The 27,028-nt window shown below is 43.3% G+C and overlaps 3 protein-coding genes across 3 annotated transcripts in view; 1 reads left to right on the forward strand and 2 right to left on the reverse strand.

The window, feature by feature from the left end:
- Nucleotides 1-5,240, forward strand: part of ACAP3 (ArfGAP with coiled-coil, ankyrin repeat and PH domains 3) — a 46,865-nt gene extending 41,625 nt beyond the window's left edge. The window contains exon 21 of the mRNA XM_015816050.1: nt 5,076-5,240. Coding sequence (XP_015671536.1) covers nt 5,076-5,182 — 107 coding nt within the window. The 3' untranslated portion in view covers nt 5,183-5,240. The remainder of the gene's footprint in view (nt 1-5,075) is intronic.
- Nucleotides 5,241-9,238: 3,998 nt separating this feature from the next.
- Nucleotides 9,239-12,734, reverse strand: LOC107287543 (phospholipase A2 homolog otoconin-22). The gene is made up of 4 exons (XM_015816066.1): nt 12,596-12,734; nt 12,093-12,237; nt 10,124-10,230; nt 9,239-9,544 (listed from the first exon to the last, which is right to left on the reverse strand). The coding sequence occupies exons 1-4, from the start codon at nt 12,633-12,635 to the stop codon at nt 9,399-9,401; spliced, it is 438 nt and encodes a 145-aa protein (XP_015671552.1). The 5' UTR covers nt 12,636-12,734; the 3' UTR covers nt 9,239-9,398.
- A 9,335-nt stretch (nt 12,735-22,069) lies between these two features.
- The window catches only part of SCNN1D (sodium channel epithelial 1 delta subunit), a 30,548-nt gene continuing 25,589 nt past the window's right edge, over nt 22,070-27,028 (reverse strand). Inside the window, exons 8-13 of the mRNA XM_015816051.1 lie at nt 26,665-26,782; nt 24,985-25,063; nt 23,825-23,882; nt 22,898-22,956; nt 22,589-22,664; nt 22,070-22,483 (exon numbers count right to left, since the gene is read on the reverse strand). Of these exons, the coding sequence (XP_015671537.1) occupies nt 22,070-22,483; nt 22,589-22,664; nt 22,898-22,956; nt 23,825-23,882; nt 24,985-25,063; nt 26,665-26,782 (804 nt within the window). The remainder of the gene's footprint in view (nt 22,484-22,588; nt 22,665-22,897; nt 22,957-23,824; nt 23,883-24,984; nt 25,064-26,664; nt 26,783-27,028) is intronic.

A 27,028-nucleotide genomic window follows, 5' to 3' on the forward strand; every position in this document is an offset into this window, starting at 1 on the left:
GGGGGGGGGGGGGGGGGGGGGGGGGGGGGGAGAAACCAGGAATGGGAAGTGCTGTAATCCAGTTTCCCATCCCAAAGCAGAGGGAGATGTCAGGTTGAGTTGTACCTCCGAGCATCTTTTCACTTTGCATGTCTTAAGGCTGTGGCCTTAACGCTCGCGTCTCTTAGGGGTTTCGTCACTTGATTTAGATCCCGCCTGTCCTCGGGGAGCACAAGGCAGCGGATCCGATACGCCTGCTTCCAGTTTCTCCCTATAGCTCCCCTTGTGCAGTGGGGCTGGACTGAGAGAGAGTGAGTGTGACAGGTCCCAAAGTAACCCAAGGTGCTTCCATAGCTGAACCAGGGTCTTCCTAATTGTCCTGTGCCTTAGCACGGTGTTTCTCAACCTTGGCAACTTTTAAGACAGAGGGCTGGCTGGGGAATTCTGGGAGCTGAAGTCCGCCTGCCTTAAAATGGCTGAAATTGAGAAACGCTGCCTTAACCAGTACAGTACAGTACAGTAAACCCCGTAGGATGGCATCAGATTTAAATCTGACCGGAGAAGACCGGCGGGGTTGTGCTCATTCTTTCTTTAGGAACTAAAAAACCGACTCATGGAAGAAAAAAAACAAACGACACGTGGATGTTTTCTGCAGGGCTGGGCATCCTCACCTCAAGGAAAACCGTTATTTATTTTTATACTAGAAAAGGAAGACATTTTTGTATTGTAAAGTTAGGAAATGCCGTACTGAATTCCGGCCCTTTCCAAGCCAGGGTCCTACACTTCCTATTTCAACAGCACTGAATTAAATAAAAGGGGAGGGCGATGGATTGGTTGAGTGGCAGTTGCTGCTTTTTTTTTCTTTTCTTTTCTTTTCTTTTTTCTTCCTGAGCTAGGAGTTACATATTTGGCCAAATCACTCAGTGACCCTCGCTGTCTTCAATACTAGAGGAGATTGTGGGAATAGATCTCATCGCTCAGGAGAAAAACACTAGTTTAGTGGAGTAACCCAGGGGAGAGGGATGGGAAGGGACTTTTATGGACAGCCTTCCATCCTTGCCTCCCAAAAGTAGCCACCTGTTTCAGCTGGATGCACAGAAACCTCTGAGAGCCACCAAATGTACTGCTCTGGTTGTCAAAAGTTCCAGAAATGGTGGGTTGAGAAACTGTAAATACATTCCTGCATCTTGATCCCTCTTCTATTCTCTTAGACCTGCTTTGAGGACAGTCTTTGTAATACTGGTTCCTTTTTGTTTTTGTTTTTTATTTTTTATTTTTATTATTTTCCTCCTCTTTCTTGGGAAAAAGCCCCTCCCCTCCACCTCTTATAACTTCCTATCTTCCTCACTTTTTGCCCTACTTGGTCTGTCTGCTGAGTGCTGCTTTTGAACCTGAATTCTCTGTCTGTTGTTTACCTTTGTATGATTTTTAAACAACAAGGAAAGAGAAAGTTTGGCACCTACAGAGAAAAGCCAAGGGGGTGGGGAACGGGGGCAGGGGGAGAGAAAAATCTGATGCTCTGATGTCTTTACTTCCTTCCTCTTCTTCCTTCTATTGTCTCTTGAAACACTGTTAATAAAAATCTAGAGTAAACGCTTTTATCTCCTCTTCTTCTTGCACCTTGGTGTTTATTTTGTCATCTCTCACTTCTTCCCCCCCCTCCCCGCCTTGCACCTGCATATTAACGCTCAAGCTTTGGGACAAAAAAAAAGAGAAAAGATTGGCCTTAGCCACAATGTATGTGGTCATTGTGATTTGGGGAGATTTGGGTCTTATTGGAGTTATTAAAGCACCCCGCTGGAATTAATTAAGCATTTCCTGCCACGTTTTCTCCAGCAATTATTATTTGCTGTATTTCAATGAAGAAGTGCACCTAATCTGTAGCTGGAGACAGGCTTAACTGGGCGTGAGCCTTGGCAAACCTATTTCTGAATATTGCACAGCATCATTGAATGTCACCAGATGTTTTTGGGAAGCTCCCAAGCAGAGATGTTAAGGCTCCTGTTTCCCAGAGTGACTTCCATAAAGATGGATGCTCTTGACTCTTCCTGAAGTTGTCCCGTCCATTTTAAGGTCATCTAAGCAAAATATCCAGAGTCCATCTTGGCTGGACTTGAAAACTAAGCAGGATTAGAAACCAGTGGTGCTTGACTGGTGGTGGTGGCCTGGGATACAGGCTAGACTGGGCGGTCATCCCAGGAACCCCAATGACAAAACTATTCGATGCTGCTAAGGAAACGGCATCGAGCGAAACTCGGAGGCCATTCCGTCCTGTGAATTATTGAGCCTGGCATTGGCTACAATTACATTCCAAAACTAAGCAGGCGTTCAGAGGACAATCTTGGAAAGTATTCTGAAAGTCTTCCGGAACCGTTACCTTCCAAAATCAAGCATGGGCTTGCAAGACTGCAGCGTGACCCACCGTGCATCTCACCTGGCCAAGTTCCACCGCAGGTAGTTTACGGCTGCTTTCAAAAAAAGGACACGAGGTCAAAAGGTGGGGCTGTTGGCTTAAACGTGCAAACTTAAACGTACATATTATGTTTTATCCTCCGGGGAATCGGCTGTGGACACGATGGGGGCTTAGACTTCAAAGTGTGGAGAGAGAAAAAAAAATGGGGGGGGAGGGGAAATAGCACTTTATCTCTCCTGCCCTTTCATCATGCCAGCCTCCCCAGAGGTAATACAGATAACAATTCAGGCAAAAACTCCCATTTACAAGCAAGCTTGCAGATAGCAACTGGAATGAGACAAAGCCAGTCTTGAATTGAAAGCTCAAAGCTCTGGTGATTTGTAAAGAGAGCTAGCAGGAATCTGGCCATCGGAAGCCACTTCTAACAGGACCTACAAGTGGCTCCTGAGGAAATGTCTTTTGAACAAGAACATGCAGCCAAAAAAGAGTGATCCCCTGCTCCATCTGCACCCTTGATAAAGATCCCACTTTAATGCATGTCCCTTAATATTGTTACGATTAAGAAAACGGACTTGACCTGTCTCCTTTTGCTCGGCCTAGTTACCCAGATGGAACAACACCTGGTGATATGTGCCAAGACACCGCATAACCCCTTCAACCTAGGTGTAAACTGAAGCTCCTACTATTGTTAACTTGAAAATAACGAGTTTCTCCTCAGTCTGGGGGGTGTAAAGATTAAGTTGAAAGGATTGGTGGCGATTCCTAGAGCCCAGATTAAGGACGATGATTGCCACAATGATGATGATTTTCAATTATCCCAAGCTTCCTGCTGATCGCTGGGTGGAGATCAACGAAAAGAGATAAATTTAGCTTTCTCTGCACCCTGCCTAACATTTAATATAAGGATCTCTCCTCTTAATTATCTATTTCTGCCAATTTAATCTTCTTGCTGCTATTTCCTTCAGGGTTCTACTTGCTCTTAAAAACTGTCATAAGCGTCAGTCCATTAGATTTGCTTCTCTTTCTCTCCCACTCTGTAATGGGTCACAGTAGGCCTGCTCAAATCTGTCACTTTTCAACAATATGCTTTTGCTCCAAACCATACGCCGAGAACAGGTTGTGATGTGTAAACTATTGTCCTTTTACAACGTTCATTGAAAGTGATGTGGATATAAAGAAAGATGAAAAATTCACACCTTTTGGGGGGGCAGAATCCATCTAAGTTCACTCTGCAGCCAGAGATGCTGGTGGTTGAAATTTTTGATGCTTTCCAGTTTTCCACAAATTCTTCTGAGACGTGGGCGTTCCAAATCATTTGATCTTGTTTCCAGCTGGAAAGCCGTTTCTTAAAACTCCTGCTTGGTTTCCATTGCCCAGTTTTATACAAAATTAGGGCTGTAATCATCTGGACAATTGTAACAAGCTGTTTTGTGTGTGAAACATTTTTGCTAATATGTTAAAAGAGTAACACACCAGTAACAGATGGCCCAGAAAGAACCTGCACACACAAATGTGGCTGTATCAAAAGTTTGTTTTCCCTTTTGCAATGTTTGAACATTGTGGACATATGCATCCCTGATAAAAATCTGAACTGGGAGATTTCAAAAGGAAAAAAAAAACCTGCTATGGGGAGATACACGCAACCCTCAGTTTGGGATTTAATGCTTGAAATATCCTTTTGATGAAAATTCAGGAGGAAACGGGAGCCAAGAAGCGATGTTAAGATTCCTGGAGAATTTCCGTGGGCAGCTCCTTCAGGAAATGACTCCAGGCTTTGTGCGTTTCTACAGTACACAATTTTTGGTCTTGCCTTCAAGATAATTTGCATGTGGATGTTACTATTCCAGCTGAGCAAAACATGCTTTTCTGCTGCCCGTAATTTCTACCTTTTCCACCCAGAATGTCTGGGCTCTGTTGACACCCTGAAACAGAAACGAGTGTGCCATGCAACAGTTTTTATTTTGTCTTCCACATATGTAACCTGTGCGATTTGTGTGATGGGCCAATCAAGAAAATTAATATCACTGATTACATTAGTCCTAGACACCATACCCCCAGCCAGAGAGATTTACAAGCCACTGTTTACCAGCATGTGGCACAAAACCAAGTCAGTTGTGGTTTGCTTACTAAATCGTGGCTTAATGGGATGTGTGAACATGGCCAGCATTCTCGGGCATCTAGTCTTCTTCTCCCAAGAAACTACGCTTAACCGAGATGTTGTATTTGCTAGGACAGCGGTTCTCAACCTATGGGTCGTGACCCCATTTGGGGTCGATCGACCATTTCACGGGGGTCGCCAAGCAAGGCTGTCCGCCATTTTTTTTCCCTTTTCCGGCGGGTGCCTTACCTCCCTTGAGCTGGGCCAGCTGGTGGTCGGCCTGCTCCGTCTCTGCCGCTTGCCAGCTACGCCTCGGCCGGCGCAGGGGGTGGAACCACGCATGCGCGGCGCTCCCGGGCAGGGAAAGTCCTCGACTTACGACCGGTTGGGTAGTCCTTGACTTACGACCGGTTTAGTCCTCGACTTACAACCGGTTTAGTCCTCGACTTACAACCGGTTGGGGGTCGCGGCATTAAAAAGGTTGAGAACCACTGTGCTAGGAGGAAAACCAACGTGCATGAAATCCCACCTTCTCCTTAAACTGGTGTGATCGATGCAAGTGTTGTGTTTTTCTTTCTCCCACAGGAGATGCCACTTACCTTGACATCTTCCGGGACTTTTCCCACATGGCATCCAACAATCCCGAAAAACTCAACCGACGTAGCCTTCATTTCCACCCTTCTTACCGATAGCTTTCACCTCTGGCGTTTACTTCTGATAACCTCAAAGCAGTAACCAAGACGAGAGGTCCTATGTGACAAAAAAAAAAAAAAAAACAACACAAGGAGTTTGTGAAGAGTGGAGTCTATCCGAGATGCAATGTCTCTACCCGTCATCCAAAACGTATACCACTTTTGACATACCTCCCCCAAGGAATTTCCACCCCCCCCCCCCATTCCTAAGACTTTCTGAACAATATGGCACGGCCTTGTAAATACATCTGCCAGAATTATTAGCCACAGAAATGGATTAACAAAAACAAGAGTTTTTTTTCTACAACTTTCCTCCTTGCTAGCCGGGGAGTTTTTTTCACTAGCTGCTGGCAGCTGGTTGCGAGGATATGACAAAAAAGGTCATCATGATTGCATGCCAGTATCAGATAGGGAAGGATTATTCTCATCTGTTACTAGTCTTGGCTCATCGGGGGGGTCTTAAGACTATGATTTAACTGCAGCTTATTAAAGAAAATACAGTTTGATGGGACACATTCCAAGGGCAGCTGCATTGTGGGTTAGCATGAAGTCCAATTCAGACAACTTTGAGGCCTTCCCTCTTCTTTCTGGACTTGAAAAAACTGCTCCATAAAGCAGACAATGGCTTTGTTGTGGTGTTTCCCCCCCTGCAACAGTGCTTAGGATGTTTTCAATGATCAGAAAGTTCCTAACGGCACATTTTGTTCCCAGGGAGTTGATTTGGATGGCATCCCTGTTGCTAGTGATAGGCAGGGGCCTGGATCGCCTTGAACCCAGGACTGCCATTGACTGTGGGTACTTTCAAACAGGTGTGCTGCTTCTCCTCTTGCCTTTAATTATTTTCCCTTCCTGATCTCGGGCTCGACCTATTTTTCCTGCTTCCGTTAACGCCCCTGACCTGGTGTCAGTGTGAAGCATGGTGGGAAACTAAAATGGTGGTTTAGGTCTACGGAGATTCTCAGTCATCCAGGTCATGGTTGTCCCAAAGGTGCTTTTTCAAGCGGCAACTGGACTTCCTTTGTTTTTCCTTGAAGACGTGTCACTTCTCATCCAAAAAGCTTCTTCAGTTCTGACTGATAGTGCTGACTGACTGATCCATTCCCCACCATTCAGTCAGAACTGAAGAAGCTTCTTGGATGAGTGTGTGACGCTAAGACAAAGACGCAGGCATGTCTTGAGCAGAGGTTTGAAGCTGCAGGACACAGCTTGACAAACTCTGAGTTTATTGCTTCTTATATACTTGTTACATACACAGCTTAACCATTAGATGCTGACAAAGGTTTCTTCACTGGAAAATGTCTTCATGTAAGCATCTATTTTCTAGTAACACATTACATGGTCAAAGATCAGGTAAGAACAAATGTTGTTTGTCCATCGATTTCGATGAAGACCTTGACATCTTATGAAAGTCAAGATGTCAAGACTTGCGCGTGGATTGGATTAAAGTGAGGGAGAGGTACGCATAGTCAGCCTCACTCTCTCTCTTCCCAGATTCCATCTTGTTCCAATGGCAGGACAAAAGTCGAGACAGTTGGAGATGGGCTGGGCGCAGTGGTTGACCAGGGCATCTTTCGTGTCTTGCCGTGCTCTCAGCGTACCACGTCGCTTGCAGAAACTGCCTTCATGATCGTTGGTCCTATTTTAATAGGTCTCATCCGCTCAATCCGCCAGAGTCTNAGGAAAAACAAAGGAAGTCCAGTTGCCTCTTCAAAAAGCATCTTTGGGATAAAATGGGGGGTCAGGCTTACTTCCAAGCTCTGCTCTGAAGTAGGAATCCAGGACCAACCTCACTGAAATTTTGCATCTGTCATTGCCAAGCAACAAATGACTTCCAGAAGTGAATGGGCTGGCCAGCACTGTCCATTTGTGGGATATGATTGGATCCAGCTTTTCTTCCACTTTTATCGGGAGTTTTATTTTTAAGGGGTAAATGTAGGAACTTGCTGGGGGGGGGGAGAGATGGATGGAGGGGCTGTGGTTGAAAGAAAATGTTGGTGGATGTGGAATTCCAAAGCTGACTTCCTTGCTGATGGTTGGTAGGTGAGAACCAACAGTCCCAGAGATATGCCTGCAGATTAAAGTCATTATTGGGTTTCCTTTTTTTAAAAAAAAGTGGAGCGAGAAACTGAAGGCAATGTCTTCTAGGAACTAACTCATTTCCTTGGCAAAAATGGAACCTCTATGGTGAAAGCTGAAGTCTGGTTATAGGGGGTATGAATGTCAGTTGTGCTCCAGAACACTTGACGTGGCCTTCTGGGGTATTGTGGGAAACTGAGGCGGCCGGCCGACTCTTGTATAGCCATAATCCACCATCGCCCTCCGTTGCTTGCTAAAATATTTTGATCATAGTTTTTCTTCCTTCTCTTTTTTTAAAACAGCAAGAATTAATGGAAAGTATTATTTTTATATATATATATAAAAAAACCTCATATTGTTTCATAGTTTTGTTGTTGTGTTTTTTTAAAAAAAACAAGGTTATACGGAAGTTTGTACTGGTACAGACGTCTTCTTGCAAGTGCTTAATTTTTTTAGTGTGTATAGAAGTCCTTGTTTATGTGCTAAAAATGTAATATATCTCCAAGCAAAATATAAGTATTTCTAAAATCTTGGGGAGCGGGGGGGGGGGAAGAGTGGGAGAGATGGACAGGAATGCCTTATTTACAAGAATATAAATAAACCTAGGAGAGATTTTTCTTCCAATAAACCAACTATACTTTCCTTGTAATGTGTTCTGCTTTGGACCTCTTTTAAGTTGGTGAGAAATTATGTCATGCTATATTTTATAGGATAAATTTTATTGGGGACAGTTTGATGGCCTGGAAGCCAGGTGACTTTCATTCTTTTTTTTTTGTTTTGTTTTGTTTTTTGGTAAGCTAGAACAAGTACTTTGTGTCCTAAGATTAAGAAGCCAAAATGTTTTCCTTTGAAATGTTTATACTTCTGCTTTCTTAGTAATGCTATTAAATTATATGTTAGGGAGGGATTAACTGCAGACTTCTAAGAACAAAAACATTTCTGATGCTTTAAAAATGCCCGTGCCTAGAAATACACACTGCAGCAGATGTATGTATGTATGTACAAGTAGTTGTCAAGTTACGAACACAACTGAAACCGGAATTTCTGTTGTTAAGAAAGGTGGTTGTGCCTCGTTTTATGTCCTCTTTTTCCCATAGTTGTTAAGTGAATCATGTCACTAAGCCTGCTGGGAAGATTGCGAATGGCGATCCCGTCACCCATGGATGCAGCAACCACTGTAAATACACACCAGTTGCCATGCACCCAAATGTTGATCACATGACCGTAGGGATGCTGCACCAGTTATAAATGTGAGGACTGGTTGTTGGTCACTTTTTTCAGTGCCGTTGTAACTTTGAACAGTCACTGAATGAATGGTTATAAGTCGAGGACTGCCGGTTCAGCTGCTTTTTCTTACCTCTATCTCTTCATCATTTCTCAACCTGCAAATAGCTCTGTGAGCCACAGAGGTGTGACGTGACGTGGGTTGCACATCTGTTTATGCATGTATTGTTGGCTTGTATTTCACATGTGACAATGTGGGGTTTTGGCAGAACCCCATCCTGGACTGTTAGTTTGCTTTTTTTTTTAATCCTTACTGGACAGCCGTTTGTCTGAAATGGTGTAGGGCAGGGGGTTGGACTCGATGACCTCCAAGGTCCCTTCCAACTTTATTATTATTATTATTATTATTATTATTATTATTATTATTATTATTATTATTATTATTATTATTATTATTATTATTATTATTATTATTATTATTATTATTATTATAGAGGCAATGAATGTGAATGCCAACGCACAGACAGTTTTCGTTTGGCTCCGTTTCACACTTGCTCAGTCCCATGTCGGCTTCCGTCTGTTTTTTCACCAGTGCCAAATCAACACAATCTGCCCCAAAATGTCTTTTTTTTTTTTTTTTAACACCCAACTTGAACAGATGCACGTTTTCTAGCGTGGGTGTGATTTTTCCCCCCCACCCCCTTTGGAAAATGCACCAGGTGCTTTCAAGCCAAACGGCGCTGAAGAACAAGAGGGTAGGTTGATGACGTATTTATTTTGCCCTAGGTTAATGCATATATCATTGGCTTTTCTTATTCCTTATAAAGAGAGCTTTGGTCTCCTCCCCGTGCGGTTCCATTTTGCAGAGAAAGCAGACAGAACTTCGACGGGGACAGTGGCTGCTTCGAAACGAGCTTCAACAGAACGGCCGCTGGGCCCTGCAGCTGGCCACTGGAAGGTTTCTGAATTGAGGGCTGTAGCTGAAAAGATGTTTCTGGAAGCAACTGGCAGCTTTCTGGTCACACTCACACACCATTTTCTCACAGCGGTCCCTTGACTTGACTGCGGAGAGGGGAGACCAGGGCGAAGGGCACATATGAGGGTAGACTGAAGGTAGCCCAGTCTGACTTTGTCAGATTCAAATACCGTTGCTGGCATGGTTCATCTCAGGAGTGTCCAACCTTGGCAACTTTTAAGATTTGTCGGCTTCAACTGCCAGCTGGCTGGCTGGCTGGGAGGAATTCTGGGAGTTGAAATCCACCAGTCTTAACGTTGCCAGCGTTGGACACCCCTGGTTTATCTGGGGTGGTTTTTTTTCCCCTTTTGCCTTAAAGAAAAGGGCGTATGAAATCTGGGGTTACATCTCCCCACGCAGCCCACAAAGGCCACTTCTATTTTACAAATTCTAACCCAAGTGAAAAGAAGCTACAAATATGCCAGCTTCTGGACTAAATTGTGTTCTAACAAGCTACCACAGTCTGGATAACTGCAGCTTGCAAACATTAATGGCTGACTTCCCACATCGCACAAAGCTAAATCCAAGCAATCCAGTGGCCTGGACCTTTTCCCCTTCCTGTGTTGACCTGCATGCAGACTGCTATTTTGATCCAATTCTCCGGGTTCGGCATTTCTTTAACTTACCGCACTTGATTTTATCTCCCTGGGCGTAGAACCTGTAGGTAAGGACTTTGGGGTTGCAGCCGTACATCTCCACCTTGTTGTAACAACAGTCATGGCTGTGGCAGCACCTTTGGGTGGGTAGAAAAAGAAAACGCACGTGTCAGATCTTACCCGTTCAGCTCAGAAGCGATAAATGAAAACGCACGGCTCATTCTGGAGTGGAGTGGCCACCAAACGCCTTCACGTAGGTATGTAATGTCTCCAGTTTGGTTTTCTTAATATGCAGCCCTGAGACTCTGTGTCCTCAACCATTCTGGCTGAAGACCCTAGAATATATATAATATTTATTCCCCCTCCTCCTCCTATCACAGAACGAACTTCTTGCGATGCTCTGAGAGTCCCGGTATGATTTAGGGCAGGGGTTTCCAAACCTGGCAACTTTTGAGTCATGCTGGCTGAGGAATTCTGAGAGTTGAAGTCCACAAGTCTTAAGGTTGCCAAGTTTGGAGAACCCCTGGTTTAAGGAAGGTGAAGCTCGTATAGGTTAAATAAAAAAATAAAAATAGCAGTAAAATAAAACAGGCCCCATCCTTCCCACCCGGCCAGCCAGCATCTTATAGCAGAAAAATTTCCAAGAAATGAGATGAGATTAAAGCAATGGAGATACTTGTGCTTTAAAACCAACTCCTGTCTCTCAAGGCAGCTGAAGGAAATTAGGAATACAGGTGAGGGGGCCGGCTGGCAGAGTTCTTCGCTGCTTTACATTGAATGGAGACTTCCCTGGGTGTGCCAACCAATGATTGACTGTTTCTGCAAGGCAAGTAGTTCAATTTGGTAAGTGAGCTGCCTGCAAGACTGTGCCTGTTTTATGTAGATGCCACAGCAGAAAGGAAATATCTGAAATCAGTATATCATTCCTACTTTGGATCTGGATGTATAATTCAGCCAGAGGCTTCTCTTTTGGTTCTGGCAGTTTCCGGTGAAGCAAATTAAATATACTAATTTTAAGAACAGGTAAATTCAAAAAATGCAGGGGTGGGGTGGGGTGGGTGGGAGGAATCGTTTGTTGGCACAACATGTATTCTGTCCGGCAAAGAAATTAGCAATGCGTGCATAAAAAATGAGAAGCTCTTTTAGTTTTAATCTCGGTTAGCTTTCTTTGCGTCTTGTGTGAACATCATTAGTTATTTTGTCAGTTCGTTTATTACGTTTCTATGCCGCTGCAATTTGAAGGGGCTCAGCAGCCTACATGATATGAACACGTTAACGCAGGGGTCTTCAAACTTGGCCCTTTGATGACTCGTGGACTTCAACTCCCAGAATTCCTCAGCCAGCGTTGCACGCTGGCTGAGGAATTCTGGGAGTTGAAGTCCACGAGTCATCAAAGGGCCAAGTTTGAAGACCCCTGCGTCAACTGAAAAAAAATCCATGATGCATCTAATAAAAACAGTAAATGTCTAGGTGCTAAAATCACAAACGAACAAACCATGTTAAGAATAGCAAACAAAAGGATAGGCAAAAAAGAGTAAAACCAATAACAAATGGTACAAATCATGAACTTAACCGAATTACTCCTTGAAAAAAATTAAGTTTTTTAACATCCTTCTGAAAGTCATCAGGGAAGGAACCAATTGGATTGCCCTCAGAAGCTATTCCAAAGCACTGGCAATGCCCCTGGAAAAGCAGCACTTCTTGGCATTAGCTCCCTTCAAACATGACGCAAAGCTAGAAAATGGGCTAATTGATAATAAGGTTAAATGTGTATATGAATGTAGTTTCTAAAAACAGTACCCAAAGAAGTCCACGCTAGCTCTGATTACACCCATTTTCTCATTTCTCCCACTCCAGTGGAATCCTTAGGACATTCCACCCGTACTAGGCCTTGGCCATCCAACACTTTTCCCACGTATCTTTTCAGCATGAAATCCCAATGCCCCGTGGATAGTCGGCAAAGGTTGATACATTCAGCCATGGGAGGAAAAACCCTCACCTGTCGATAGCATCTACGGGAAGGCCTTGAGTCCCAGCTCCACAGTGGCACCCATAGTTGGTGAAGTTAGCCAGGCCGTAGGTGATGGTGCTGAGCTGGATCAGCTCGTTGAACTGAGCAGGTGAGCAGGTCACAAGAGCCAATCCTGAAAAAGGAATTGTTCGTTTTAGGGAAGCAGAAAAGGCCCTAGAGTCTCTTCTCCGCCTTAGTTGACGCGTTTCTGTTTTCCCTTCCCAGCAAGATCCAGGGTGATGCTTGAAGCAATGCCCTCACTCCAATTTGGCTTAACGGTGGAGCCATCTCGGAATGAGGGTCACTGTCTCTCCATTCTCTGAAGCTTTCTGGGAAGCAATTTGCACCGCCTGTCCAAAAAAGGATGTAATTGCCACCACCAAATGAAGCACAAATTGGGAAAACCTCTCCACATCTCCTGAAACCACTTTTTAAAATAAAAGACATTGTAAAGAGCACATACAATTCCGCTCTCAGAGGAATTGACTTACCACAAGCCAAAAGCAGTACGGAGATGACAAGAGGCTTCATTTCGGCGGTGGAGCAATGTAAAACGAATCTGGTTCAGTTGCTGGAGGGCTGGTTTTCTGCAATTTTTCTGGAACCACCTATCGCCTTTTATAAGCAGACCTCAATCAAATCCTTGGATGAAATAACCTGTCCCGCCAGCCACTGTTCATAATAATTATACCCAAAGACCAAAACAAAACAAAGCTATGGACCATAATTATCAAGCAGGTATGAAAACACTGGGATAATTTTGTTGGATAGAACCCAAGGATGAGGGCAGAGTCTTTGTCCAAGCATATTTTTTTTTTTGGCCACTGACCACTGCTTTTTATTTACTTAAAACCTCAAGGAAAACAACAACTTGAAACAAGGTGTATCTTGGTTTAGTGAGAGGCAAATCAATATATTTTCTGGTCAATATCATGCTTGTTTAAGCGTATGCTGAGGTCCATTTGAGATTAACGTGCATTTTTTTCTTTTTTTAACCTTTGTAAATGATCGGTGTATGTATGTTCTAATTTTAAGTATTTTTTTCCTTCAAAATCTCTCAATTCTAAATCTGTTGTATTATAAAACGCACATTTTCTATATGACTTTTAATGCTGAAAAGGGCAGGACCATTTCCATCAAGACATTATTTCAAGAATTACAGTTTTGGCTGATGGGTATCGAACCGGCAAATGTGCGAATTAACCAGGAGAGTATTAGTTATTCCTTTAAGAATACCAGTAGTTCAGCTTTCCTTTTTGTCTATACTATGCTAGGTCCAGTGAGGGGCTCTTGGTTTTAAACAATATAAATAGATTTGATCTGTGGAAGAGGATAGGTGAAAAGACTGTGGTCATCCCCAGGATACTGATGTTTCCATGGCAGATTGAAAGGCGATGCCCTGTCCTCATTTCGGAAACAGGGAAATGTTTTGATCTGATAGTCACATTGCCTTTGGTCAAGCACAGTGATGGTTTTGTAGAGCCACAAGCCATTTTGTTTAGCTGACGCACATCCTCCATTTATACATCCATGACCCATATGGAGAACCAATGAGACAGTCTTTCCCTCTCTGTAGTTGTGATCTGCTTTACTAGGCCTTTTGTGACAAATACCACCTGCAGTTTGCCACCTAGAAGGAGTTCAGATAATGAATGATTGGAAAAAGGCAAGGGTGGCCTGGATGAGAAAGACCACTGTGGGCCACATCTGAATAGTTGGAAAGCAGATTTTTTTGCATACACTAAGCTATGATTTGTCTCTATTTACTACTAATATTTTTCTTATCTCTGTTGAGTTCTTGTTCCTCCTATAACTGATTTCTGGCCATTCCATAATATTGAAGGATCTTCAATAATGGAGGGAACAACTTGTTTCCAGAGGTTGTGTGTGCTCCAATACTAAGGCTTCTAAGAAGAGATTGGACAACCATTTGACTGAAATGGTATAGGGCTTCCTGCCTTGGGCAGGGGTTGGATTAAAAGACCTCCAAGGTCCCTTCCGACTGTTTACTCTACTCTACTCTACTCTTCCATCTTGTGGGGAATTACTCCATATTAATTGAAAGAGCTTCTTGTGTGGAATTAGATCAGGGGGCCATCCAGTCCAAGATTCTCTCTCTCTCTCTCTCTCTCTCTCTCTCTCTCTCATACACACACACACACACACACACAGACAATATTTGACATCAACTGTTAAGTGGCTCTTTTAAGACCTTAAGACTGAACGTGGTTTCCTCCAGCAAAGATCTACAAGCTAATTCCAGAATTCCAAAGAAAAGAGACCACGGCACAGAGGGAACAAAAATAAAGTACAAAATGTTATTATCTAAAATAAATGGATGGTTCTTTCATTCATCTATACTTGATTACATGTTCATTACATCGGAAGGAACAGGGAGGTTGATCATAACATTTCTTTGTTTTCTTGTCCGCCGATTATCACTGGCTCAAGCCGTAAACACTGATGGAGAATGAGGCGATCTTAGGGTATTTATCAGCTGAGGTCATGGGCCATTTCTAGTCTTGAGGAACAGAAAACCACCCGCTAAGGCGGCAATTTGGCAACCAGAAGGAAGAGTTTAGTCAGAGGGGAGAAACAGTGGATCACGTTGTGGAATAAACCCGGAGGTGAAACAGGCACTTAACATTTTGTCAGGCTAGTTAAGGCAAAACAGCATGAGAAAGAGTCAGCTTGCCTTCTGACGTGGGCTGATATCCTGGAGATGAGGAAATAGTTCTCAAAATATTCTGTTAGATAATTTGGTTCGATCAACAGTGGGGGTAGCACAGTAAAGGTGACTTTTGACATGTTAATGGTTTTTGTTTTAGTCTTCTGTAATCAAAAGCTGTTGGGTTTGATGACCTCTTCTGTTTAAAGAGGGAATCCAGATCCTCTTTTGCATCCTGTACTGTAGCTCCTTAACCTCCAAGGTGGTGTCTGAAATTATTCATCGTTTTGGACAACTCCAACTGGCATTTTTACTAGCCCAGCAAGTAGGTCACGATCAAGTCGCTCCATTAGAAAACCAGGAAAGGAAATAAATATAGCTTGACCCCAGGTCAAATGCTCAAGGGAGGTTGAGCGTTTCAGAGTAGCCAATGGAGTGACTCACCGTGTGGAGCGTTGTTGCCCCATTTTTCTTTCGCACATGCGCACAGGGAAAATTAAGAAGGGAAAAAAAGTGTATATAAAAACACACGCCCAGATTTTTCAATGACCTTAGGAGATGACCCTTCCTTCCACGCAAGTTAATGATTTGTTTCAGAAGAAACAACGCCCTTTGGAATAAGATGTCCTGGATCAGGAATGCAAGACGTGGGACCAGTAATACAGTATCTTTCCTCTTGCTAGGAGTTTCAGCCAGATGGCCTTCTCCGGGACACAACGTTCCCACTCATCTTCCTTTTGATTTTTCTGCTTCCTTTTCTATAGGGCATCCATTCCATTCCATTGCTGGGACGATGTTTCTCAACCCTAATTTATTCAGAACTTAATTTCTCTTCCAGGCATGCCTGCGTGTGTTTTAAGTCACCCGCAATGGAACAATTAAAAGGCTTGAAACCAAACCTGTTCCTATTTCTGTTCTCTCTTTGGGGAAATTCACTGAAGACAGAGTAAAGGGCAGAAATGATGATGTTCAGATATGCCCTCCTCACCCCACCCAAATTTCATGAGATTTCAGCAAGCTCTCAAGCGTGATTGCCAAAATGTGTTGAGTAATTTCGCATCGAGACAAGGATGAACACGACAGTGGAGAAACGATCATATTCCAGAAATGGGTAGCCATGTTTGATAGCTGGCAATTCTTGAAGGAGTGAGAACTGTGGTGTACAGTTTAAACCTGGCTATCTCTTAATCGCTTCACACTGTTTTATAGTGACGACATCTCAAAACCAGAGACTTAGATCTCCTTTAATCTCCTGGTCTCGTGGTGACTGCTGGTAATAGATGCTTGCTTACATCCTTTGCATTACAGTTCTTCCATGTCATGTATGTCATGTATGTGCTTCACTTTGAGAGCGGGCAACTAAATTTCATTTTTGATGTGTGCCATTGTGCCCACAGTATAAAAATGACAATAAAGGTTATCTTATCTTATCTTATCTTATCTTATCTTATCTTATCTTATCTTATCTTATCTTATCTTATCTTATCTTATCTTATCTTATCTTATCTTATCAAGTTAGGCAGGAATAATAGAAAAGAATATACACTACGTGGCTCAGGGTTGAATTGTGAAAACCTTGGTGCTCTCTGAGTGTGACTCTTTGCTTGCAGATGTTTCACTACCCTACCAGGTAGCATCATCAATGCTCAGGAATATTCCAGCTGTTAACTGAGCTAGGCAGGTAAGCAGCAATCAGCAGGCAAGAATTACTATTTATTTCGTACGGCCTAACAGAATGTAGCATTAGTGCATCCGAGTGCACAAAAACAGCCTATAAAATGTGTATCAAAATATGAAACGCCAGTGCACTGAATTATTTTACAAGCGCACAATACAAATGATAAATAAAATTGTGAACAAAATTAAATTATATGTGAGCACTTAGGTAGAGTGGCTAAACATATGGCCGGATGTCTAGATTGTTTAGCCATCGGACAGCGGTGCCCTCGAAATGATGTAGTTTCTGCAGGGATTCAGGGAATCTTCTGAGTTTGCAAGACATTCCCACAGTCACAGACTGTGCTTTTTCAAAAGGCAACTGGACACTCTGTGTTTTTTCTCTTGAAGACCATGGAGGAGAAGCAAAACATCTTCAAGAGAAAAAAACACAGAATATTCAGTTGCTTTTTGAAAAAGCACCTTTGTGACAACCATGACCTGGATGGCTGAGAATCTCCATAGTCAGTTAGTTAGCAGGCAGGAATATTCCAGTTGTTAATACTCCAGTTGCATGAGATTAACAAAATCCAGTACTCTTAATTTTCTCCCATTTTCCCTTTCGTCCTTTTGCCTGTTTTACAAGGCAGGTTCAAGTGAAAGCGAGCGTTATGGGATCAGATGGGGTTCTAGGGCCAGGATGGTTATTGATGGCTCTAGGGGAATTTAGATTACATCTTCTGAAGTTACAGCCATCCTTGGAAACTCAAGTAGTTAAGCAACAGGTGAAGCCAAGAGCAAATATGTAACCTTAAACATTTCTCATTTCTTCATCTTTTCCTTGTCTTGGCCAACTCGTTGTTTTGCCCATGGCCCATTCTCCCTTTTCAACCCTGTTGACCTGGAACGCCCCTCGCAAACCCAGTTTCAGTTCTGTAACCCCGTCCCAAATTCTGAGAACGCAGTCCGCCTACGCCATACATGCCCTTCTGCCGAAACTGAGAAATTCTGTAACATTGGAAACCTTTGTATCGCTTTGCTGACTTAGATTGAAACTGACTTGTCTCTCTGGCCAGTTTTAGTTCTGGAACAGGGAGCAGTAAATTACAGCCTTGGGTAATAAATGGCTATGCACGACTTTCATAAACATACGCAGACCAAAACCAAACAAAAGTATGTATTATGTATATAAAAAAATAAGATTAAGACCTCACCGAAGATGCTTGCAAAGACAAATCTCTTGATTCCTGCATGGGAGGGACCTTCAAATTATTCTTCCAGAGCACAGATATACTCTTGGCTTGCCTCCAGATAAAGCGGGCTGAATTTTGATACTGTTGGAATCAATGAAATAAATTGGTCACCGAGAGTTTAATTGAATTAAGTGCAACTGAGTTTACTGGGGATCGAACTGAATGGATGGATGCTCCGGAAACACACAATTCTAAATCCAGATTAATTCTTGGATGAACAGGTGATGCTCAAACAAATGAAGGGTATTATGGGTTATTGTCATGGTTCATACAATACAGTACGTGGATTGAAACTACCCCACCCAAACATGTTAGGAAAACTCAACCTATATGTTTCTAGCAAACATCATGGTGGTTTTAAGGGGCTGAGCTGGGCAGATCTTGTTTCAGTCATGGATTGTGCCCCCTTTTTATGACTTTTCTTGCCTCAGTTAAGTCAAGGGGTTAATAGCTCTTTTTTTTTAACGCAGGTCTTGCGAATCTGCATGGTTCTGTATTCCCAATTATAAGCTTGATTGTCTAACCTTTTCTTACTGACAAAGGGCAATGAGTGCCATTTTATTTTCATACCGTGCTGCAATAATATCCCCTTTGGTGTATCGGGCCGTTTTGAGGCCAATGAAATCCACACTGGATTTCTTTTACTTCCTTGGCTGTGAATCATCATTGCAGTGCTATTCCTCCCTCTGCCAAGTAGATCCGTTCACGGATTGGTTCATGACCTGTTCTGCATTTCTACCCATCCTTTCCTTTCCGTGCCAGTTTTGTCTTGGAGAATACGCTGTCCCTTTTGTCTTCCGTCAGACCAATCTTTCTGGTAGGGCTGAATGAGCTGTCAGTCAATTGTCGCTGTTTGGAACTAAAGTATTACCCACTGCAACAGCCAACCAACAGCTCAACCAAGATTAAGAGGCTTAGCCTCCGTCTGCCGCGCTAATTTGGAAAGCTGGTAGCAGACGGGTTGCCTTGCCACAACAAAGGGGTAGTCCAAGGTTGCCCAAGAAACGAAGGGCGTAACGCCCAAGCTAGCTTGGCTAACCTTGTGCTCCATGTGACAATGAAGTCAGCAAGCTGGGAGAGATGTGTGGGTCAGCCCTTCTTCGGGACAGAAATGCACACCTGGTTTTATTTATTATATTCGTATGCTACCCATTTCACAGAAATGGGACTCTAGGCAGCATTTAATGAAATTATTTTAAGAACCAGTAATTGCAAAAGCACTTTAGGATTAAAACATGAAATCTATTTATCCTGTCTGTCTCTCATCTATCTATCTATCTATCTATCTATCTATCTATCTATCTATCTATCTATCTATCTATCTATCTATCTATCTATCTATCACCTATCTATTTATCCATCTATCTGCCTATCTATCTATCTATCTATCTATCTACCTACCTACCTACCTACCTACCTACCTACCTACCTATCATCTATCTATCTGCCTATATATCTGTCTGTCTGTCTATCTATCTATCTATCTATCTATCTATCTATCTATCTATCTATCTATCTATCTATCTATCTATCTATCTATCTATCTATCTATCTATCTATCATCTCTATCTATCTATCTATCTATCTATCTATCTATCTATCTATCTATCTATCTATCTATCTATCTATCTATCTATCTATCTATCTATCTATCATCTATCTATCTATCCACCTATCTGCCTATCTACCTAAAAGGCGAGGGAAAGCATAATATGTGACACACAATGTAGGCAATTCATTTAAAACCCCGTGTCCTTGAGATACCCACCCCCCCCCCCCCCGTTTATTGACATAAACAGATTTTAAGGAACTTCTGGAAGGACATCAAGGATGGGATCACTTGCATGTTGGGGATGTGTGTGATGCTCCATAGGGTGGGACCCACGGCAGAAAAGGTCCGTCTGCTGAGTCTAGACGGGATTCCTTAGCAGACGGGATTTGAAGCATACCTCTTCTGCTGGACTTGATGGGATGGGTAATTGGGAAGAGGCAGTCCCTCAAATAACCTGGCCCCATACCATAAATGGCTTTCAAGGTCAAAATTCTGGATCAAGTGATTGGGAAAATGGATCTACACTCATCTTTATATGTATGTGAGTAGATGGATGGATGGATGCTCTGATGATATTGAAAGACAATAAAGTAATCCAAACAAATTCCTGTCTAACATTTCAACTTTCCAAAATCAAAAGAATGGACAAACAACACACAAGTAAAATAAGCTATTAAATGACACCAGGTAAGCCAAAAAGTTTCAGTTTTTTTTAAATCTTCCCACTCATACAAACACACATCCCAAATAATTTACAGTCAGATATTCATGTTTACAATTACACCCAGGTCTCAATAGCAGCACAACAGTTAGAGAAATAAAATCAAAATGAAAGGGGAGAGAAAGGGAACACTGACTATGACAGGTTTCTTATGACACAATTCCACCTAGGCTGATTCAGAGAAGTCTGTTCATACCTGAGGTTAACACACCTCTGCCTGCCAGAGATCTGGGGAAAGTGTGTGTGGGGGGGTTTGTTTGAAAATATTGACTGTCCAGAACTACTGGGCTGGTTGCAGTTGGAAGAGGAGATTGACTCAAGGTGTCTCATGTTCCTTGATATCTTTCTAGAAAGTGTGTTGGTTTCAACTGCCATTAGTCCCTGCAAATGAGACCAAGGCGAAGTGTTTGTGTTCAGGCTTTCAGCTATGCTACATTGCAAACTGTCTCACTGCATTCTTCTTCTACTCAGTTTTCTGTCTCCCTTTTCCCACCAATAGTCATTCTTTGTTCTTTGGCTCCCTGGTAGTATCCCCTCCTCAACTGGGTTTTTTTTGGGGTTTTTTTTGGAACTCTTATTCTTGGAGATGCCCCCAGTCTCCTGGAGATTCCCTCTTCCTCCATGGATGGTGCCATTTTGGCTTTGTTCAGAATCAGAAGTTAGAGAACATGAATTTCACAGAATGTCTCCACGTATGTATCAGTTGGGTATTTGACATGGGTGGTTGAGTTAAGCTATTAACTTGCTGTGTCTAGCAACATGTGAACGGGAGTGATAAAACGGATCCTCTCAATAGAATTTGTGTTTTAGCCTCCAGCAACGGAGTTGATTCTTAAAAGAATTTAATAGCATATCCCCAATTCTCTGATTTCTGTCTAAGGGAAAAGCTTCCTTCGTTCCAGATCCAAATTCTGCCATGCCAAAGCTACCTCTGCTGAGAATTGGCGAATAGTCTACCACTCACATTTTGCTTGCAGAAATTCTTACTTCCTTCTAGTCTGATCTAAGAATAAACTTGCTGATGTTAGCCATGATTGGCAAAAGTGACCACTGAAATGTATTCCAGGCAGGAGATCAGATCCAACCAATCTGAAGGTTTGTTATTGCCAGCGAACCACCGAAATGTAGTTGTATGCAGCTATTTTCCTTTCCTGCCTGAGGCCTTGACTATACTCACGTTTCAGAAAAAGACTAATTTTTGACACCGGCTGTCTTGCATATTGCGATAACTATTGCTTTGTGCCTTTGCCTGTTTAACTTAGGGAACATTGAACTTCACATTTTAAAAGAGGAACAAAACATCAAAAGCACCCAACGTAGATTTTACAGGTCAACTCAAGCACAAAAAGTCCTTTTGCTCAAATGAAGAACACAGATGACTGTTATCACATCCTCCCAAGATCCTGGACCTGCCGATAATGCAGACAATACAGAGCGTTTCCTTGTAAATGTCCGCTGAGAGGCATTTTTTTTTTAAAAAAAAAAATATGGGAGTGGTTTAACATTTAACCTGAGCAAATCTCTGAAATGTTGAGGATCCAATTTTTTTTCTAGTCAAGGGTGCCCAGCTGAATCTGGTTCTCTCAGGATGGCTTCAAGTCAAAACTAAGACAGATTTATTTTTTTTTAATAGGGAACTGGCCAATCGCTGCCCCAGCTCACAAAAAGTAGACTTCTCAAAACAACGTGGTGCATTACTTTTAAAAGAGGCTGCGGAACAGCTCAAAATAAAACTGGTTATCCATAGGACAAATATTGCGACAGAAGTAACAAAAGGAAGACACATTTTCAAGTCGATCCAGGAATTCGTCGGCATGCAGTGTCAACTGCCTAGACCGTGGGAAAAGAGGAGGGCAGAGTGTTAGACCTCCATGACCTAGCCCATTGAGGAAGTCCTGTCTTTCACTTACAGGCATGGTCGCTGATCTGCCCCAGCACCATCTGAAAAACCTGGAAGAGGAAAGTCATAAATTCCACCACCTGTTGAATGCCCAATCCCATGGGTCCTATCCTTTCGGCTTTGAGATTTCCGAGTGTGTGGAATTCGCCACTTCCTTCGCAGGCTCCATTTCCTCCATCCTTTGAAAATGGTTTTGTGAATCTCTTCCAATGCCGTTAACTCTTGGGATCCTGGCATGTCCCTTGGTCTTCTTGGTGCTTAAATCTGTGAAGAACCACCCGTGGATATAGTTCCGGCATCTGATATTTGCTATATTTGGAATACGGAGGGAGTCCCTCGTCGTGGACGAAGGACGGATTCTCGTGGCTGGCCTGAGATTCCTCTGCATCTTGGTCTGGGGCCAAGCCTTCTTCAATGTAGCGGTATTTCTCCAAAGTCAAACTCACACTTGGCACCTTAGGGGGACTTGACACTTTGTGTCTTCTCTTAGCTGTAAGCCGCCGATAGAAGAAAATGAGAGATAAGATGGTGACATCCACAAGGAACTCAAACATCTCGACCACCGAGAGTACAGAAGATCCAAACCAAAGGCTCCATTGGCTTCCCATGTTGGACATCACCAGGGTCACCTAAACCCAAACAAAATATTAACCGTACAGTTAGTCGTTTCAAACATTGTTCTCTTCCTGGCATAAAGTGTACACATGAAAGAGGAATCTCTCCTCCCAACTTACATTATATTCTGGAGATTCATCCCAAGAGTAGTAATCTAATTGCTCATAGAAAATATTCACCTTGGCAATATCCTTGCTGAAATGGAGGAAAGAAAACGTGAGCAAACCCAATTTCTCTAGCATAAAGTTTCTCCTTGAATCTGTATTTCATAAATAAATTTAAAAAAACCTGATAAAAACAGAAAAATTTCATTAGTACCCGAAGAAAACTGTCATTCTTTCTATCAGGAAAACAAACAAGCCACGCGCCATCTGCAAAAGAAGCGTAGGATTTCTCCAACCAAAGAACAAGAATATCCGGTAACTCACCTGTTCGTGGTGGTGATGTTGTACCTGTTGTCTGCCTGCAGTGCTCTGTGAATCCATTTCTGAAATAGAATCGCAGGGACTAAAATTAAAATGTGAAAGGGTCCATAAGAAGACAAAAGCTGCACGCTAGATGGGGAGAACTGGTAGGAATAGGGGGTTCAGCAAAGAATTCTGACTAATCTCTGTAAGGATGATGTGGGAAAGGTTGGAGATTTTTTTTGTTTTTTTTTTTGGAAAATCATACTCAAAGGAAGAGCATGGGATACTTCCCCAGGAGAAAGTTTGATGTAGAGTGACTGGCCCAAAGTCATCCAGGGAGCTTTGGTGGGCTTGCAAAAACATCGTCCTCCTTGGGCAACAGGACAGATTTCTTTTTCTGGCTCGGCTGGACTGCAGCTCAACTGCCAGAACTTCCATGTTGCAGTTCGCAAGGCTGCAGCTCCCCACGGGGTGGGATGGCTTGCTGGAATTCTTATCTCTTAACTCTGAATTCAGAGTTTGTAGTGTCTTAAGTCAGCCTTATCTCACTTCTTTTCGCTATTTTCTCTCCGTTTCATAACCGCAGTTTTGGGGGGTTTTTTTGGTTTTTTTTTTAAAAACTATTTGCTTGACCTTCTATGCTTGCATATGGATATACATATGTATACACGTGTGTCTCTGTGTTTGAATTGTTATCCCTGAAAAGTGCCTCATAAAATATGATCCTTATCCTATTTATAACTCAAGGTGTGCTCTGTCTGTTCTCAGCCTTCCAAGATCAGGAGGAGGATGGGCAGCTTCCAAATTCTTTCAAGAAATGTGGGATGGAAGCATTGCTATGGGAGTATCTTTAATTGTTATGTTGTCCACTGTAAGTCATTACTACTTTTTTCCCTGTTCCCATTCTGTGCAAAAAACAAAACAAAACCCCCAACAACTTTGCTTTACCTCAGATTTAGTTGATGGCCAGTTAGCGTATCCCGCCGAGAGCTTGTACCAAGTTTCCCTGCCAATGACATAGAGTTTGCTGTTAATTCCATACCAATCCAGCAAGTTTGCATTCATATTCACCTCAAATATTTTGCAATATTGTCAAGCCCTCCCCAAAGATTTGGGGTCACTGTAATTCTATAAGATGATTTAAAAAAAAATGAACTGGGCGTACAACTCTTTGTCAAACATCTGTATGTGGGTGGGTTTTTTTTTTCCCTCCTGCAAGATTATCTTCTTTTTAAATCACATCTGTGGCAACCAATACATTTATTTCTGAACGTCTTGTTTAGTTCCTCATTTTCCTTGTCCTCCCACTACATCAAAGAGGCTTTCCGCCTTCTTTAATGGGAATTTTTTTTCCCTCAAGCATCTTGCAAAATGCCACTCCTTTTTAAAAGGAGAGTCTCATTCGTGGGATCTGGGGGAAGCTATTGGTCAATCAGGGCCCCGCACAGCTGCTTCCTGCTGGAAGCTGACGGAACATGTTCCTGTGGCGGGAAAGGTGGCCCAGTGAAAATTCAAGTCTGCAGCAGCTTATTTATTTATTTATTTATTGAATTTATTTATTTGTTGAATTTATTTATTTATTGAATTTATATACCGCCCTATCTCCCTTACGGGACTCAGGGTGGTGAACAGGCAATAATAAAAACCACGATAAATATACGCAAGTTTCTGTTCTAAAATCAAATTAAATAACAGGCCTGCTCTAAAATACCCCATACAACCCCCCCCCCTAAAACATAATCAAACTATGCCAGGCCGGCCGCACGGAATAGATGGGCCTTCAGGGCTCGGCGAAAAAGGCGCAGGTCTGCAACTGTACGTAGGTCGGGGGGTAGGTCATTCCAGAGGGCAGGAGCTGCCACAGAGAAGGCTCTCCCCCTGGGGGTCGCCAGCCGGCATTGACTGGCCGACGGCACTCTAAGGAGGCCCTCTCTGTGGGAGCGGACTGGTCGAAGGGAGGTGTTTGGTAGGAGGCGGTTATATGCCCACATGCACCCTTGGAGGATCTGAAGCATGGAAGGAGATGAGAGTTCATGGGACAGACCGTGAACAGCAGAAAACCAGGGGAGGTAAACCTCCTATCACATGAACATTCCCCTGCTACTCACTTGCACAGCTTAGGGCACTCGCTAAAGCAGATTAAATGGTGGTCGGTGAGCTTTTTGTACAGCAAATAGAAGCAGTGACCTGGGGGAAGAGAGGAATGGGGTCAACAGAAGGCAACGGCCACAGGTAAATTGCAGCTGAAAATTCACCCAGGTTGGAAGATCTCAAAGGGTCTGGGCCTGGGCTTCGGGAAATCCACGTTTCCTGTTTCCAGATAAATACAGCTGGACCGTCACTTCCTTTATTTACAGCTGAGCAATGGCTGGTTTCCCCTTCCCGTTTCCAACTGAATAACGTTGGATCAGGCTGCTGTCCAAATGCTAAACCTGAGCGGGCATTCAGGCTGCCTTCTCCTCAATGAGACTTTTTGAAAAGACCGATTACGGAATCGACAGACAGAGCAAAGTTTACCCCCCCCTCCTTTTTTCTCAAGTATTAAGCCCAGGTCAATTTCGCAGTAAATGCGCCAGCCCTTTGAGAAAGTCCAGAAGAGGAACCAAAAACTACCAAGTACCAACACTGCCTTTATTGTAAGGTTACAATAACACAATCTTGCAGGTCTGAAAGGAGGTCTCCCCCTCTGTTGCCTTTATGTTTCCGAGAACTAGAGAGGGCTCCTTCTGAGATGTTTCCTCCACCCCGTTCCTTCTGTGGGCTGAGATATCTCTTTTCAGACCGTTTCCTTCTATCTCCCAAGGTTGTTCTCACAGCCCATTACAGAACGGGGACCATAATGGCAAAATAAACAGGACTCGAATTGCAAAAACAAAAAAGAAATGATAAAAGAAAATGTCCTCCCTTGTCAAACTGTACTGTACTTTTGTGAAACAAAAAGATGGCATTGAAGCTCTTAAAATCTGTAACATGAGGACTCATTTTATTTATTTATTTATTTATTATTTATTATTTAAATTTATATACCGCCCTATCTCCCTTACGGGACTCAGGGCGGTGAACAGGCAGTAATAAAAATCACAGTAAATATTACATAAAAGCCTGCTCTAAAATATAAAACCCCTAACAAAACCCAATCAAAACTACGCCAGGCCGGCCGCATGGAACAGATGGGCCTTCAGGGCTCGGCGGAAGAGGCGCAGGTCCGCAACTGTACATAGGTCGGGGGGCAGGTCATTCCAGAGGGCAGGAGCTGCCACAGAGAAGGCTCTCCCCCTGGGGGTCGCCAGCCGGCATTGGCTGGCCGACGGTATCCTAAGGAGGCCCTCTCTGTGGGAGCGGACTGGTCGAAGGGAGATGTTTGGTAGGAGGCGGTCTTGCAAATACCTAGGTCCATTGCCATGGAGCGCTTTAAAAGTTGTTACTAACACCTTGAAGCGCACCCGGAAGGCCACCGGCAGCCAGTGCAGCTCGCGCAGGAGAGGTGTTACATGGGAGCATCTAGAGGCCCTCAAAATCCCCCGCGCAGCCGCATTCTGAACTAGCTGGAGCCTCCAGGTGCACCTCAAGGGGAGCCCCATGTAGAGAGCATCAGGTTTTGGCATCAGGTTGCACAAAGAAAAGGCAGCTGCACTGTAGCCTAGAGCGGGAGGTTGCCTATCTCCCCACCCCGATAGAGACTGCCTCTGACTAACATAGAGTGAAACAAGACCCTCTAAGCCAGCTTAGAGAGAAAGATGTAAAGGAGACCAGCCAGACCAATTTCCTTGTCCGTCGTGACGCCTTACCCCAGGCAGGATGTTTATTGTAGTTGCAATACTCGGCTCCCGATGGTAGTGGGTAAAAATAATATCCGCAGCCACACTTCTCAACCATATGATGCTGGAAGCAAGAATGCAAACAGGCCTGCAAGACGGTGAGACGGCAATGTTGGTGGGAGAGCAGATCAAGGGAAGAGGGACTTTCCTCACGGGCTGAACGTGGAAGCTCAGATTCGCTAGACTGCACGAGGAGCGTGGGTTAAGAGGGGCAGTGGGGGCTACATCCAACCGAGGAACAGGAAAATTAAACTGCTCTGGGAGTGAGCAGGGGGAAAGATCTATTGACGAGACGACAAGATGCCGAATTTCATACCGGGATTGCAATTAAATT

Source organism: Protobothrops mucrosquamatus, unplaced genomic scaffold, assembly GCF_001527695.2.
Source record: "Protobothrops mucrosquamatus isolate PMUCROS unplaced genomic scaffold, P.Mucros_1.0 scaffold397, whole genome shotgun sequence".
In the NCBI taxonomy this organism is placed as follows: domain Eukaryota; kingdom Metazoa; phylum Chordata; class Lepidosauria; order Squamata; family Viperidae; genus Protobothrops; species Protobothrops mucrosquamatus.

Coding starts and splice junctions, on each gene's coding strand:
- LOC107287543 (XM_015816066.1), bottom strand. CDS start 12,635: ATGAAGCCTCTTGTCATCTCCGTACTGCTTTTGGCTTGTG. Junction 10,231..12,092: donor CCCGTAGATGCTATCGACAG/GTGAGGGTTTTT, acceptor ACCCACCCAAAG/GTGCTGCCACAGCCATGACT. Junction 9,545..10,123: donor GGGAGATAAAATCAAGTGCG/GTAAGTTAAAGA, acceptor CCCTCTCCGCAG/TCAAGTCAAGGGACCGCTGT.